The sequence below is a fragment of the Mesocricetus auratus genome, unplaced genomic scaffold (genome assembly GCF_017639785.1).
Source record: "Mesocricetus auratus isolate SY011 unplaced genomic scaffold, BCM_Maur_2.0 Super-Scaffold_15014, whole genome shotgun sequence".
NCBI classification, from domain to species: domain Eukaryota; kingdom Metazoa; phylum Chordata; class Mammalia; order Rodentia; family Cricetidae; genus Mesocricetus; species Mesocricetus auratus.
Window position 1 is genome coordinate 63,376,117 of NW_024429186.1, and position 17,753 is coordinate 63,393,869.

Here is a 17,753-nt window from a genome sequence, read left to right on the forward strand (position 1 = left end):
AAAATACAGATCAGAAAAAAATGATCCCATGAATTAGAGACAGTTATTATTATATTTTGTAGCATGTTTCCTTTGAGCCATTGAGCCATTCTATGATCACTTACAGAAAACATGACCTATTTATACACCTTACTGGATGAGTATTATCTCATTAGCCCTATATTTATTCTTTCATCTCCACCGTGTGATGAAAAAAATTAGATCTAGAAAGATTAACTTGCCTGAGGCACAGATAATAGCAAGACTAAAAATAAAATAAAATAAAACCACTAAATTGATTCCAAGAGCCCCAACTGCCCCAACTATTACTCTGCCCTCCTCACTGAAAGTAGAATTGTACCAATTTGACATTATAAAATATAGTTTCTTTCATATTTCTCCCTCCTCTTTTTAAAATTATAAATACTGCAACAAATGCCCTTAACAAGCGCATGTGAGAGGGCTTTTGGAGTACAAATTCCTTCAAGTAGAATTTCTAAAACAAAAGAATCTGAATTCTAGTATTCAAACTGCCTTTCAAAATGTACCTAAAAAACAGATATACAAATTGTGTTTGCCTACATTACCAACAATCTCTTTCACTGCTAATAAATACAATCTTAAAATAAAAATTTGTCATTGGTAGAGACTGAATATATTTTCATATATATACTAATGGTTTAATCTGTATCATTCACTGTATATGCTTGAACATTTTGTTCTTATATTCTCACACAGATTGCTATTCATTTATGCTTTCTAGGCTACCAAATTTAGGCCTTTTCCAGGCAAAGACTAAAAAAATATTCACTTATTTCCCCACTAATAATTTGATTTTCAGTTTTTAGCTTTCTATTTGATCATACATGGATTCCTTGTGTAAACTTGCTATCTGTCACATTAACAAGCACTTTTACACAGCACCACTTCTGATATAACTTGCTAATCCATCGTAAATAAACTGACTGCCTTTTTAATTCTGGCACTGGCATTATCGATACTGTTATTCTTTTATTTGTAGATAGCTTATTGGATTAGAAATATAAGGGGTAAGAACAGTTCATTGTCCATAATACATCATAGCTAACATCAAAATGTTCGCTTTACATTAATCACCACAGTCTCAGCATATGAAAAAGATTCTCATTTCTAAAGAACACCTATAAATTTTGTTGCCTATAACAGACTCTGTTTCAATTCGGAGTATGTTCTTTCAATAAATTCTTTTTGTCTTCTAACCTTCACACATCAAAATATAGATGCAATACTCTATTTTCTTAGTACAACTGTTTCAAATGTCTCAAATTTTTCTTTTATTCTAAGTGTATTTTAAAAGTTTGGTATTTCAAACTTTCTCTTCTAATTTCCTAATATCCACCTTCCTAAGAAGACTCTACAAGAGTCAATAATTTTCTTTCTCTTTCCTTCCTTCCTGTTTGCTTTGATACAAAATTTCACCATGCAGCCTTGGTAGTTCTTGAACTCATACAGTTCCACCTTTCCTCTGTCTCCTGAGTGCTGGGAATAAAGGTATGCACCACCATGCCAGGCCTAGTATTTTCTTTACTATTGCAACTACCATATATTTAATATTTCTAATCAAACCTTTAAATGCTCTTTTCTCCATATCCATTTCTATAAGAAGTTTCAAATAAAAGCTTAACATAAAATTCTAATAAGGAAAACAGTAAGACAATGTTTTATTTAATCTTATTACCTTGATCAAATTGCTTTTGAATGTTGTCTTGATCAGTTTTATTTCCACTAACACGGTACAATCCTTCAGTACATAATCCTAAAAAAATTAAAAATGTTTTTATGAGCACATATATCCAGAATAAAGATTATGCTTCACTCTAAATCCTTAGCGACCAGTCAAAATGTGATCACAATTTACAGAACTATTAGAAAATTAGTATTCCTAGAGCAGTGTGTAAGGGCCTTTGCATATGACAACTATTATTTCTTTCCATTTGCCTGGTTATAGGTATTTCATGCTTTACAAAGTGTTATACTGGGAAAAATTTCCAACTCTCAGAAATCTGTGAAGATAAAAGGAACAAAAATTTACTGTCAGAAAATTTATGAGGACAAGGTCATATTCCTAAAAACTGAGTTATCATTGACACAACCAACACTGTTTCATGAGAAAGAAACCAGAGTACATCCGATGTGGTGATACATGCCTATAATCATAGCCCTTGAGAAACTGAGGCAGAAAGATCATGAGGTTTTAAGGTCAACCTGGGCTCAACATCAAAATTCTGTCTCAATGTTAGGAAGGAAGGAAGGAAGGAAGGAAGGTAGGAAGGAAGGAAGGAAGGAAGGAAGGAAGGAAGGAAGGAAGGAAGGAAGGCAGAAACAAAAGATATATTTAATGTATATAACATCCTACAACAAGGAATGCTTACCTATAATACAAGCAAAAAAATTCTAAAAAGTAATTGTTTCTAATGGCTAGAAAAATCAGTTATGAAAAAACAAAAGTGATGAAGATGGTTTTGTATATTGACAGGTATATGAACTTGTCAAAAATACACATACCTGTACTTGTAAGACCAATGTCCCATGCTCTATGTAACTCATATCTTTATATTTTTGGTTGTGAGCCTAGCCTTTAATGGCTGAGCCATCTCTCCAGCCCAGTAACTCATATCTTTAAAAAATAAAACATAAGCAAATACTGAATACTCTACAATCAGAGGCTGAGAAAATAGTTCAGTGGATAAAGTACTTGGCATGCATTCCTGAGACCCAGTGTTCCTACAATTTTAGCATTCTGGAAGTAGAACTGGAATTTCTAAGGCAAGCTAGCTAGGTGGATGAGATAGTCAGCAAGGGTTGTATTCATTGAGAAATCCTGCTTCAATAAGTAAGACAGAGAGTAACTAAGGAAAACACATGAGCGCACACACACCAAAACAGGCACAACTAGATGAGATTAGAATCAATCACCCGAGTAGAACCTAGTTATCAGTTAGAAACAATGAAGAAAATCAAAATTTCCCCAATGAAGAAATATGACATGTGGTGATATTTTGTTAATGTTCTAACAAATAAAGCTTGCCTAAAAATCAGAGTGCAAAGATAGCCACACTAGTTACCCTTAGAGGCTAGGCAGTGGTGGGCACACCTTTAATCCCAGCACTAAGGAGGTGGGGAGGAAGCATACAGCTGGGCAGAGAGGAGTATAAGGTAGGAGAAGACAGGATCGCCCCTTTGGTCTGAGGCAGAGGTAAGAGCTAGTGGCTGGTTGCTTTGCTTCTCTGATCTTTCAGATTCTATCCCTGCCACCACCAATATCTAACTCTGGGTTTTTATTATTAAGACTGATTAGATTTCGTGCAAAAACCTCATGTGCTAATGCTTGCCACCAGTTTCTTATATTTTTGGTAGTAAGCCTAGCCTTTAATGGCTGAAACATCTCTCCAGCCAGACATCAGTTTCTTAACCATAATTCTTGACTGCTTCTCTTTTGATACTGAACTTAGCCAGTCTCAAACAGCAGTTAAAATAATTATAAATATATATAAAATATAATATTAAGCATATATATAAAATCTCTTATATTATCTAATACTGATTATTTTTCTGGTAGAAATCTGAAATAGTTAAGTTATAAATGAGGAAAAAAGACCTGGCTAATATCTTTCCTTTTTGATTCAAACATGCTAATGCCATGAAACAAGAATTACCATCTCTCAAGAACACATCGCTACTTACTGCTAATGATTTAATGTTCAACTCTTCTTTGAGATCTAGTGCCAATGATTTGTTTTTACTTCTTTCATTTGCTTTACAAACACATACCTAATGAATTATATCACAATGTTCTTTAGATCATTACACCAATTAAAATACCTCTTCCTCATTGATACCTTCCTTGCTATCTCCATTTAGACTTAACTTCTCAGAATTCCCATAGCACTTTAAAACTGCAACTGTTACCACTAAGATAGTTATACATTACACTACAGTAGAACATGCTCTTGTACTCAGCTGTAAATGTTAACAGTGTTAGCAATGCCCTGTCATCTTCAAGGTCCTTCACACCTTGTAGGGGTTCTCAGGGGAGACACTGTATTTCAGGAGCCACTTGGCAATGTCTAGAAATGTTTTTGGATGTTATAACTGGAGGAAGGAGTATTGTAAGTTCTTTTGTCGTTGCTGAGACAAAATACCCAACAGAAGCAACTTAAGGAAAACTAGGTTTTATTAATGGTTCACTGCTTGAGAATAAGGCCCATCAAGATAAGGAAGTCACATGAGCAGAAATAGAAGGCAGCTGACTGCATTATGTCTAAAGCAGGGAAGTACTGGGGGTGGGGGTTGTGAAGCATGCCTTCCCCATTTTACTCAGCCCGGAACTCTCCCTAGCCTATGGAATGGTTCTACCCAATTTAGGGTGGGTTTTCCTACCTCTATTGACCTCATCTTGAAATTTCCTTAAATATGCTCAGACATTTATCTCCTAGGTGATTACAGATCAAATCAAGGTGACAATAAATAAAAGGTGTTTTCTTTTGGTGTGGGGATGGGGGAGAGGGGGAGACAGAGTTTCTCTGTGTAGCTTTGGAGCCTATCCTGACACTCTGAACTCACAGAGATCCACCTGCCTCTGCCTTCTAAGTGCTGGGATTGATTAAAGGTGTGCACAAACAACACCCTGCAACAATAAAAGTTTTAACAGTAACAAAACAGAACAACAAAAGATACACATCTAAGTGCAAAAGTCAAATAGTGTTTCCACTTCGATTCATAACTTCTCCCTTTGTTATGATGTATTTATACCACAAATGCATAAGTAACATCTGTATGGAATTTTTATTTACTTTGAAACAAAGATAATTGAAACAAAACATGCATGACTGTTTAAATTTCAGAAGTGCTGGGTTTAGTGGTGAAAGCTTTTAATCCCAGCCCCAGGGGATCTCTGTGGGGAACTCTGAATTAGAGGCCAGTCTGCCATAGTGAGTTCTAAGACAGCCAGAGCTATATAGTGATAGAAAGACATCAAAAAAGTTAAGATGTTATTTATAACCCCTGGTAACAATGTAAAACTCTCTTTTCTCTCTTAAGAGATTAAAAAACAAAACAAAACCCCAACAAGATGCAGTCTATAAGATACCATCACAAGACCATGACACAAACACTTGAATGTAAAGAGACAGAACACTTATCAAGACACTAGTGCCTGTGGTATCAGCTACTTAGAAGGCTGAGGAAGGAATAAGAGTTGAACCTAGGAGTTAAGGGCAGGCTAGGTAGCAGAGAAGACACTGTTTCAAAAACAGCAAAAATAACAACAAAACAAACCTAAGAGGATTGAAAAATATACCAATGCAAAGAGAAAAAAAAAAAGCTGGAGTAGCTACCTTAATTATCAGAAAATAATGACTGTAAGACAAAAATATTAACAGAGGGAATTCATCAAGATGATGTAGTAATTATGAACATCTATACCTAATGTGCATTCCAACATTTAAGAAGCAAATTACACAAAACTGAGTTCAAGTATAAAAGAGGCAGTACAGGAGCAGCAATGATGAAAGTAAATAAAGATTAGCAAGACTTAATTAACATAAGCCAAATAAACCAAACAAGAACAGAACATCCAAAAATAGCATAATATACATTCTCTTAAAATGACAAGGAATGTTTCTAGGACAAACCACATCATGTATTAGTTCACTAAACCTACATGGCGAACCAAAAACATTATGAATTATGCAGGTGTACCCCTACAAACAGGTCCTTGGGCTAGAACTGTAGCTCAATAGAAGAGAACGCGCATTTAGGTGGCTCTAAAGTTCAATCACCTGCAACACAGAACAAAGAAAGCAAGTACTCCATTTTAAGGTTAACTTTAAGAATCTTAGAAAAGAATAACATCTATACTCAAAGCTAGAAAAATAGTGAATTACAAATCAGAAAATTAATAAAAATAGAAAACAACATCAACAACTATGAAAGTTGTTTCTTTGAAGAGACCAATGAGCTAGGAACTTTTAAATAATTTACCAAAGGGGGGAATCAGGGGAAGGAGAAGACTCCAATTACTAAAGTAAAATAGTGGTATTACAGGAAACAGAAACAAACAAACAAACAAACAAAAAATACAAGAAGGTATACCAGGAAAAATCTATGCCAACAGACATGTTAAGTGAAGTTACATGGGTACATTTTTAGCAATACACACTAACAAAAGTCACTAAAGAAGAATCAGAAAAACTTCAAAAGATAGATCTACAACTGGTAATGAACGTTCGCTGATCATAAAAACCTGGCAGTAAGAAAAATCCAGAACCACGTGGCTTCACTGATTAACTATAATATCATCCCTTTAAAAATTATCAACAGGAACTAATCCCAAAATATTAAAAAAAATTAAACATAAATATTATGTAATTAGTTGCAAGAGAAAGTGATTATCCTAACTATCAAAGATAAACCACCAAAAATGAAATTCATAGACCAATATTGCTATTAATACAAATACAAAAATCTTCAACAAAATGCTAGAAAACCAATTTAATCAGTATATTGCAATTATACATCAGGACCAACCAAGATTTATCCAAGGAAAACAAATTCAACTCACAAAAATCAATTAATGTAATAAATTGTAGGAAGAAAACGCTACCTGAATATCTTAACTCATACAGAAAAAGCATTTGACAGATTCAATACCTTTCATGATAAAGTATCAGCAAGCGGAAAAATAAGACTAACAACCAGGAACTCTATGATCAACAGACCAAGCCTGAGAGTCTGTACAACAGACCAAGCCTGAGACTACAGACACAGACAATCCACTTAGTGAAACTATAAAAATTTCCCAAATCTAGAGAAAGAAATTAATATCCAAACAGAAGAGGCACTTAGACTATTAAACAATCAGAGAACCTTTCCCTAACTATATTCAGTGTCACAAATACTCAGCAAAGAAATGATAAAGCAAAGACATCAATTCACAATGTCAAAACACATCAGAAATCAGCAACCCTGAAAGCCAAGAAAGCCTGGAGTGACTTATTTCTAGCCCTGAATACAACAGTCAATCAAAATTATTATATCCAGTAGAGCTATCTTTTAAAGTTGATGGATAAATAAGGACACGAGAAGAAAAGCACAAACTAAGGCATACCAATAACACCAAGTTAGCACTGCACAATACTTAAAGGAATACTACAGACTGAGAAGAATGTCTCAATAATAAGCACATGGCAAAAAAAATTTCTTTAGAGGACTAAGTGGTAGGAATTCATCATATTCAACACTGAACAAGAAAACTGTTAATACTGATGGGAAGATATCAATGATTAATCAATAATCCAATCATGTAGAAAAGTAATCCAACCCCCAAAATCACAGAAATGAGTAAACGTCTCTCAAATGTAAATAGCTTCAAATTATAATACACATACACACACACTAATGAGACTAAAAAACTAAATCTAAACACTGTCTCCATGAAACATGATTCACTGGTAAAGATACCAACAATCTAAAAATCTCTGGGCATTGGTGGCGCACACCTTTAACCCCAGCACTTGGGAGGCAGAAGCAGGTGGATCTCTGTGAGTTCGAGGCCAGCCTGGTCTATAGAACGAGTGCCAGGACAGGTTCCAAAGCAATACAGAGAAACCCTGTCTCGTAAAAACCAACAAAACAAAACAAAACAAAAAGGGTGGGAAACTATCAAGCAAATGGGAACTGAAAAGGAGCTGGTGTATTTATTCTGTATCTGATAATGCAGACTTCAAATTGAAGTTACTCGGGAGAGATTAAAAAAAAAAAAACCTTATTAGTCAGGCGGTGGTGGCACACGCCTTTAATCCCAGAACTCGGGAGGCGGAGGCAGGCAGATCTCTGTGAGTTCAAGGCCAGCCTGATCTACAAAGCTACACAGAGAAACCCTGTCTTGAAAAAGCAACCCCCCAATGCCTTATTCATAAAGAGAACAATTCATCAAGAAAATATAACAATTATAAACATATATGCAACAAACATTGGGGTCCCCAATTTTATAATGCAAACACTAATTAATGATGAACATAAAGTCAAGTATGTCCTGATGCATTAATATGAGTAATTTCAATACCCCCTCTCATTCCTAGATAGTTCAAACTGAAAATCAAAGAAACTCAGTGTTAGAACCATATACACACATAACATTCCATTTATCAGGTACAGAATATACTGTCTTTTCAGTAGGCCATGAAACCTTCTCTAAGACAGGACCAAAATCTAGGCCACAGATCAAGTCTTGCAAAATACAAAGAATCTAAATAATATCCCCTTGCCAGAAAGAGTTTCCCTGTGCAGCTTTGGAGGCTGTCCTGGAACTAGCTCTGGTAGACCCTGCTGGTCTCAAACTCAAGAGATCTGTCTGCCTCTGCCTCCCAAATGTTATAAATATCTTGTATCTTATCCAAACATATGGCAAGAGAATTAGTAATCAATAGTGGGAAAAACTACACAAATACAGAGACTGAATAATAACATCTGAATGACCTGTGGGTCACTGAGGGGAAAAATTCAGGGAAAAAAACTAGTGACTTTCTTAGAATCAGATTACAATGAATATAGCTAAGGACGTCTAAGGGGAATGCTTACAGGTATGAGCACTTCTTTAAAATACTCAGAAAGATGTAGTTTGAATTAAAAATGTTCCTTATAGTCTCAGGCATCTGAATAGCTGGTCCTTGGTTGGCGGTACTGTTGGAGATGTTTACGTGGTTAGCTCAAAGTGCATCACTGGAAGCCAGTTTTTAGATTATAAGTCTGTGCCACTTTCCATGTGCTCTCTCCCCATTGTGCTTGTGACCGACAGTGTGAGCTTTCGGCTTCCTGCTGCCTCGCCTCCCCGCTATGATGGAACCTCTGGAACACGAAGCCAAAGTAGACACTTTCATAAGTCACTTTTGGTCATGTGTTTGTGTTGAGTATTTTATTTCAACTTGATAAACACTAGAGTGATTGCATGGGAGGTGCCAGGGCACTGTGGATAGTGCCATCCATGAGCAGATGGTGTGCGGTGCACAAGGAAGCAGCTGAGCACGCCTGGGGAGCAAGTCAGTAAGTGGCACTCCTCCATAACCTGCTTCAGTTCCTCCCTAGGTTCCTACTTTCAGGTCCTGCCTTGACTTCTCTCAGTGATGTGGAGTGTGACCCAAAAGTTGTAAGATGAAATAAGCCCTTCCCTCCCAAGGTTGCTTTTTGGTGGTGGTGTTTTACTATAGCAACAGAAGTTGTAAGAGAGAGTTTTATCACAGATGCAGCAAAGTAACACTGATCTCAAAGAAATAATCTAAAAACAAAAACAAGCAAAATCAAAAGGAGGTGGTTGGGGAAAGATGAATCACATGTTAATTCTGTCAAGTACAAGCCATCTCATTTTAACTAGAAATGTTCAATAGGCAGTTCAAAATATATTAATGCATTGAAGTATAAAAAAGAAAGATCTGGAGGGCAATTCTGATAAATGTGATGGCCCCAGCCAAAAAGGAAGTATCAATCAGATATGTATAAATGGCATCATAAAAGTGATGGCTATAAATTACTGAGGCTATAAGAAGGTATTTTAGTAAAAGCAAAATAAATGTCATATGCAGACATTTTAGTTAAACAGGATTTAATGTTTCTTAATCAAATGCCTACTACATGTCATATAAAATATTCATGTGATACAAGATATAAATGTATCGTCCTGGGTATTACATAGCATATAGTTGAAGTGGCCAGCTATCCTTAGTGTCAGAACTGTGACTGAAATAAATATGGTCATGCTGTTTTTAATTATATTAACAATGAAACTCACTCAAACTAAGCAAGGTTTCTCATCTACTAAAAGCTGACAGTGATTAATGGAAGAATTCTTAGCAGTAGTTATGTGACATTTCTGACAGAAAACTGTCACATGAATCAGACAAGACAGTGCTTTCCAGTTTATCAAGTACAAGTTCCTTTCTCTTTTTAATGCCACAGAGCCAGGAGTGCATATAAATTATTTTTACTTTACTGAACTAAAATGTGTCCCTACTTTTTGAAAGCAATTTAATTGTTAGCCATTAAAAATAACGGTTAGCCAACATTTGTTATTCCTATTACATAATAGTTAAAATTTCACAAAGTATACATTACATACATCATTTTCATTCCATTTTCAACCCCCCTCAAAATCAAACAAAACAAACAACAAAAACAAACAAAAGACTGTGGCTAGGAGTTCCATAACCTAGGGTAGTGGAAGTCTTGAACCCAAGGGAGAGATCTATGCCACTCTCAATTTGGTCAGAGAAGAGCCGTCTTCAGGCAGTGCATACTTGTTAATACACAGACTGGTAGCTAGTCAAATGCTGAGTGCTGAGTATAAGTAACTGAGAGCTCATCTGTATCAACCTCCCCACAACCCCCAAGGCTCAGGGAACATCACAGTAGAAGAGGCAGAAAAAATAAGTGTGTGGGGGGGCAACTTCTGGATATGACATGGCTGCTGAATACACCAACTCACTAGTTGTAGTTAACTGCACATGAGCAAGCCAAACAAAATTCAAACATGCACAAAGGGTGCGACTATATTATTATTTCCACCCTCAGCTACGTAGCTACTGGCAAGTAAAGGCTAGTAAGGGGGAGAAGTAATGCTATTTGGGGGATTTTCTCTGGTTGGCTGGCCATGCCCCAACAGATGGCTCCAAACCCCACCTGAATATGGGAAGTACTAATTGGTCTTAGGGTGTTATTAATAACAATTAAAAAGAAAATGGAAAGTTGTGAAATGGGCCAGGGTTCATTAATAGGAGTTTGGGGAGAGCTAGTAGTGGATGGATGATTCAAAATACACTGTATATAGATAAATAAAATGCCTCTAAATGACATGGTGAAGGGTTCCTTCTCTTCACAAGATTTCTATCCTTAGGACCTGGAAAGAAATTTTATACACATTTGACATAAAAGGATAACGACCAAAAGATACTGAGCATTTGAAGACTTATACTCAGAATTAACAGATTTTACTAAAATAAACTAAAATTATCAACATATCAGAACGCAATAGGATAAGCCATAAAAAGCAATTCCAGAGATCAGTGCCATATCTCTTTTGTATAACAAATAAAAAAAAACATTTTTAGTTTTCCTTTTTGAAAATGTCATGAATGTTTAAATGTGTATCGTGTATTAGATAAACACAAAGAAAACTTGTATGTATGGAATCATGTGATTTTTAGATACTCTTTATGGATTAGTTGGTATTTTCTACTCTGTTCCTTTTCCTAGAAACTTCTGGGTACCAAAATCACCAGTAAACAGTTAACAGCTGTAAGTCTAAATTAGGGTCAATTATGTGACTTAAGTTCTTGGGTTTTTCTTCCTCTATTAATTCAATATAACTGTACACACATTTAACTCATTTCATATCACAATGAAGGTTTATAAAAACAGTAAGCATTAAGCAAAATTGATTCTATTATCAGTAATTTCATTTGGGGGTACTTAAAAGGGTAAAAGATAAAGTATTTTATCAGAATTGGGAAACATTGCTTTCCTGTAGAAATTCTGTCATTAAAAACAAAAATACTGCCAGACTTAGTGCACACATCTTTAATCCCACACTCAGGAGGTAAAGGTCTTTGAGTCTGAGACTAGACTACAGAGTTGAGTTCCAGGACAGCCAGGGCTATGTAGTGAGTCCCTGCTTCAAAACATGATTAATTAATTTACTAATTGATTAATTTTTAAGTGTTGAGTATAGCAGGGTAGGGGAACGACAAAGTACAATGACATATATGTATGAAGAGGCCATGAAGCCCATTATTCTGTATGCTAATTCAAATGTTTAACAACACAAGGTGCTACAAATAAAAACAACTGGATCATCAAGTATAAAACAGCAATTCTGTACAGTTATATCAACTTATAAAGCCACCCCAAAGGAAAAAAAAACACAAATCTTTGTTTTTTTAAATACTGTAACAAGGTCAGCATCATGGAAATTATTCAAGTTCATATAAATTTAAATTATGACACTCTCTATATAAAACAGTCAAGGATATTTAACTTTATAACGAGGTTTATTTTAGCACCAGCATCAGCTCTTAGCTGCATCGTTACAGTAGAAATATTAACAGAAAGGAAGTCAGAGAACTGGAGGGGTCAAGCTCAGGCATTTATAACCTTCTCTCGAAAACTAACATAATCACCTTAGTAAATGATTTAAGGACTTCTCAACAGCATTCATCTCTTAACTGTCTACACTACTTCTCAACACTTCCATGTTTTTTTTTGTTTTGTTTTTCCAGACAGCGTTTCTGTATAGCTTTGGAGCCTGTCCTGGAACTAGCTCTTGTAGACTAAGCTGGTCTTGAACTCACAGGGATCTGCCTGCTTCTGCTTCCAGAGTGCTGGAGTTAAAGGCGTGCGTCACCACTGCCCAGCTCAACACTGCCATATTAAGGACCAAGCTTCTAACATGCATAAGACAGCTTTGTTCATCACTATTACCATCAATGCCCCTAAAACTTCTCCTAATGCATGATTCTCTGCCAAGAACACACTTCAGCCATAACAACAAATGATCCTACTCTCTTAAAAGATTGTCTCCTCTTTTTATTTATCATCTACCTACCTACCTATCAATCAATCATCAATCTATCTGTATTAGTTAGGTTTTCTACTGCTATGAAGAGACACCATGACTATGGCAACTCTTATAAAGGAAAACATTTAATTGAGGTGGCAGCTTACAGTTCAAAAGTTCAGTCCATTTTCATCATGGCAGAGAGCACGGCTGTCTGCAGACAGACATGGTGCTGGTTACATCTTGATCAGAAGGCAACAGGAAATAGTCTCAGCATCACACTGAGCCAAGTGTGCACAAAAGAGATCTCAATTTACAACTCCTTTGTGCCAGGAAAGAAATATCCAGATTGAATTTAGTAGCCAATTCTTTTCCTTTTTAAATTTAATTAATTTGTTTTCATGTGTATGGGTGTTTTTGCTTACATGTATTTCTGTGTATCACATGTATACCTGGTACCCTCAGAGACCAGAAGATAGCATTGGACCTCCAGGGACCAGAATTGTACGCAGTTGTGAGCTGCTGGGTGGGTCAGGCTTCTTCAAAAGCAGCCAGTGCTCTTAACTGCTGAGCCTTCCTTTCAGGCCCAGGACCTGCACTGTTAAATTCAAGTGACAATAACAGCAACTTCTGACAGTTCCCCGACAGTGAGTTGGGGTTATTTGAAGACTAGAATTTTAAAAGCAACTGAAACAGTTCTTTAATAACTGTCTCCTACTATGAGATATGTTGGCTATACTTCAGGCCTACACAAAATTCCAGTCAAAAATATTGAACTTGAATCTCATTGCAAATTAGACAAACAAATTTAGGAACATTCTTCAAAAAATAACTAAGAATCTGAAAAGGAAAAAAAAAAAAACCTCAAACAAAAAAAGCAAAACCAAACCAAACCAAACCAAAAACCAAAAGCATATTTGATATAAAAACAGACATAGGTAAGAAGCTATTTTAAAGACGTGCAACAGAAGCATACCAAAAACTACAATGGAGGATTCCTGAATGCATCCTGGTAAATAATTCTTGAAATGGTTTTCAGAGTTCAAAAACGTAAGTTCATAAAGCTGCCACACCACCATCCTACGCCATCTCTGCCATGAGGGATCTACCCCTTTGTAAACCATAAACTATTATAAAGCCTTTGCTCTTTAAGTTGTTTTTTTGATTCCTGCCAACAGAAAAGTAATATAAGGATTAACCCATAAAATCTCAAAAGATGACTTTGATTACTGCGTAAGGTCACACTGGCTGCAGCTGGGTGACTTTCATAGCCCAGTGTGATTGATACCAACATAAAAAGAGAAAATGGGCCAGTGAGATGGTTCAGTGCCTACAGATGCTTCAGGACCCACATAGTGGATAGAGAACTGACGCCCCAAGTCATCCTCTGACTTCCACAGGAATATATACCAGCACACACACAAAATAAATAAACACAACTATTTTTACAATAATCAAAAAGATATAACAAGCACCCAGAGAGAATGCCAAAAGCAAAGACTGAATGGCACACCTGTAAGCTAAGGGATCATAACTGAAATCAAGAACAAAGAAGAGTGAGGAGCCAAGGGGTCAAGACCGTGCTGGTGAAACCCACAGAGACAATGGACCTGACAAGGGGGAGCTCTTGGACCCCAGATTGATGGCTAGAGGCCAACATGGGACTGATCCAGACCCCCCTGAATGTGGTGTCAGTGAGGCGGCCTTGGCAATATCTGGGGCCTTGGGTAGTAGAGGAATATTTACCATGGAGTATGAATGAACTTTGGGAGCTCATTCCATATGGAGGGATCCTCTCTCAGCCTGGACACATGGGGGAGGGCCTAGGCCCTGCCCCAGATGAAGTGACAGACTCTAGAGATCGCCCATGAAGGGCCTCACCCTCCCTGGGGAATGATGAGGGAATTGGTGGGGGGTTGGGGGGTTGGTAGAGGGGCAAGGGAAGAGGAGTGGGAGAGGGAGCTGGGATGGACATGTGAAGCAGGCATGTTTCTAATTTAAATTTAAATGAAAAATATATTAAAAAAAAAAGAACAAAGAAGAATTCTACTAGATTTTCAGAAACCATAATCCTGCTGGTATAGTCATGGTTTCAGAATTCCAGTTTTCAGATCTGACAAATAACTTTGTTGTTTTATTCTAGCCAGTTTCTAAGTCTTAGAGCAGCCTCAGGAAACTATTACAGAAGAAAGCTTCCTCAACAGGATAAGCAATATTTATGAAACCCCAATGACAAAAAAGCTCTCTATCCTCTAGATAAGGAACATGACAAAGGTCCTGCTTTCACAAACTCACCAATGCGTTAAAAATTCAATACCAAGAAACAAAGCCATACAAAATATAGCTACACCTATTTAGAAAACACATGTGAATATATGTGAGCACATATTCACACACAAAGATATGAGAAATTCCAAAGAATACAAACCAAAAACTATTCGAGCTAATAAAATAATTCAAATTGCAATGTTAGTATACAAAACACTGTATAGGCCAGCATTTCACTAAAAAATGTAATTAAAAAATTACAATTGAACAGTACCTAATAAAATGCTCAGAAATATTTGTATAAAGGATTGGGGGGGAAATCAAGGAATAGTTAAATAAGGCATTCATGAATTGAAAGACAAACTGTTTATGGCAATACTATCAAAATAATCTACAGATTAAATGCAATCCATATTAAAAAGGAAATAATTGCAGGAATGGACACACACAAGCATACAGAACACAAGTGTTAGCAAAGATGCAAATGGTGACCTTTTATACATTTCTGGGAAGGTGTAAAACAGTATCCACTGTAGAAAACAGTCTGGCAATTCCTTAAAAAAACTAAACAGCCGGGCGGTGGTGGCGCACACCTTTAATCCCAGCACTCGGGAGGCAGAGGCAGGCGGATCTCTGTGAGTTCGAGGCTGGGCTGGACCAACAGCCTCCAAAACAACACAGAGAAACCTTGTCTCGTAAAAAACCAAAAAACAACAACAACAACAACAACAACAAAAAACTAAACAGTTACTAAATGACAAAGCAATTCCATTTCTCCAGGTACCTACTGAAATAATAAAAAACACCTGAACAAATCCTTGTATATGTATGTTTGCACAATAGTCAAGAGGTAAAAGCAATCTGTCTACCAAATAACAAAGGAGATAAAATAGGGGAGATCTCAATGACACATGCTACAACATATGTCAATCACAAAAACATGTTAAGTCAAAGAAACCAAACAAAATATTCATATATTACATGATTTTACTTACAAGACATATGCAGAATAAATAACCCATTGGGACAGAAAGCAGATTGGCAGGCTGGAGAAAGTACAGAATAAGGAACTCTTATAAGTACAGTTTTCTTCAGGGTTTTAAAATGTTCTGGAACAAGCCAAGGGTGGCTTTAAAATAATAAACGCAACATTTTACCTTAATAAATAGTAAAAAAATTAAGTTACTTAATATTGATAACCATGGTTCTTTATTTTCTACTCTGGTTTTAGAGCCTGTTTTGAATAGTCTGTTAACATTTTGAATTTTGCATCTCACTCTAAATGTTGATTCTGAATTCCATTAACATAAAGCTTACATTAGTATTTATATGCTGACAATTACTAAATTAACATCTAAAACCCAAGACACTTTCCTGAGCTCTGTTGTCACATATGCAACAGAATCTTGGCCTTTTACTTGGATATTCCACAGGCACATCAGATGCAACATGTCCAAACTATTTTGAAACCGTTTAATTTGTTTTACTGTGATTCTAGTTACATTAATATGGAGATTGCTTTTATCATGAAGGATTAACTTCTACCATGAAAATTACACTCCCATAGCAAATAACTAAAAACAAGGGAAAAAAATAAACATTCTTTTTAAAAAAGTGCTAAGTGCCCAGCTCAAAACTGTTAACCGCAGGGAAAAGCAAATCAGATAAGCCATGTGAATGGCCCAATTTAGTGCCTAGAGAATCTTCAGATGGTAGTAAAAGGAGATGGAAACCTAATAGGCAAGACAATGTATCAGCTACAGATAAGAGGTAGGAAAAACTGAAGTCTAATTTGTAGGGCACAGCACCAGAGGTAGAGATACAGAGTTAAGCATGTCGTATACATATGAAAAAGAAAACAAAAACAAAAAATCTACAAACTGGTTGAAAACTGCACATGTATGAACAGAAAGTTCTCATAGCCAGGAGTTAAAAGTTATTCTGAAAGTATCTTTTACTAAACTCCCAGAGAGTGGAGTAAAATCTTGATACAGTAAGTAATTCTAACTATGTGTCAGACTAAACAGTATTCTAGATCCTTAACATTTTAGCAAATTTAATCCAACAACATACAAAGAGTATAAAGCATTATGACACAGTCGTATTTGTCCCAGGAATTCAAGGTTAGCTTACTTGAAAAAAAAAATCAACCAATGTAATTCACTATATGAAACCAATTAAAAACAGTATATTCATCTCTGAAAATGAAGAGACACTTTGTCATAAAATTAACACCCAGACAGACTGAAGGCTTTCCATCAAAACTGAACTCTATGGAGATGCATAAAAACCATCCTCCTTTATATGGCCCTGATTCAAGTCTCTGCATTTAGCTTAAAGAAATTAGACAGCATATGAAAACTGGGAGTCACATATGAATGCCAGATATGAAGAATCTAGTTACAGTTTGTTTCTCCTACCTGCTAGTGAACTGGCCCAAAGGATCAAGACTGATTGAACAGACATAAAAATCCTTCTTGTTAACAAGTTGGGGCCGAGCAGTGGTGGCACACAGGAGGCAGAGGCAGGCAGGATCTCTGTGAGTTCAAGACCAGCCTGGTCTACAAGAGCTAGTACCAGGACAGCCTCCAAAGCCACAGAGAAACCCTGTCTCAAAAGACCAAAAAGAAAAAAGAACAAGTTAGGTTGTAGTAACTGTCCTTTGAAGCTAAAATGTAACACAATTTGGGAAGTAAAAAAAAATATTGTGATCATAGTTTGCATTTTGCCCATGATATCTAGCCACTATGAATGTTGATGTAATTGTAAATAGTGTTAAGCGCCACTCTTAAAAAGTATTAATTAATTATAAGTATACTATGGCTAAAATGACACTGTCCCAGCAGCCTTTTTTTTTAAAAGATTTATTTATTATGTGTACAGCATTCTGTCTGTATATATGCCTGTAGGCCAGAAGAGGGCA

General features: G+C 36.2%; 1 protein-coding gene across 5 annotated transcripts in view; it reads right to left on the bottom strand.

The window, feature by feature from the left end:
• The window catches only part of Arhgap5 (Rho GTPase activating protein 5), a 76,256-nt gene that overhangs the window by 12,485 nt on the left and 46,018 nt on the right, over positions 1-17,753 (bottom strand). For all 5 annotated transcript variants that reach the window (XM_040743102.1, XM_040743103.1, XM_040743104.1 and 2 more), the window contains one exon: positions 1,697-1,774. In XM_040743102.1, coding sequence (XP_040599036.1) covers positions 1,697-1,774 — 78 coding nt within the window. The remainder of the gene's footprint in view (positions 1-1,696; positions 1,775-17,753) is intronic.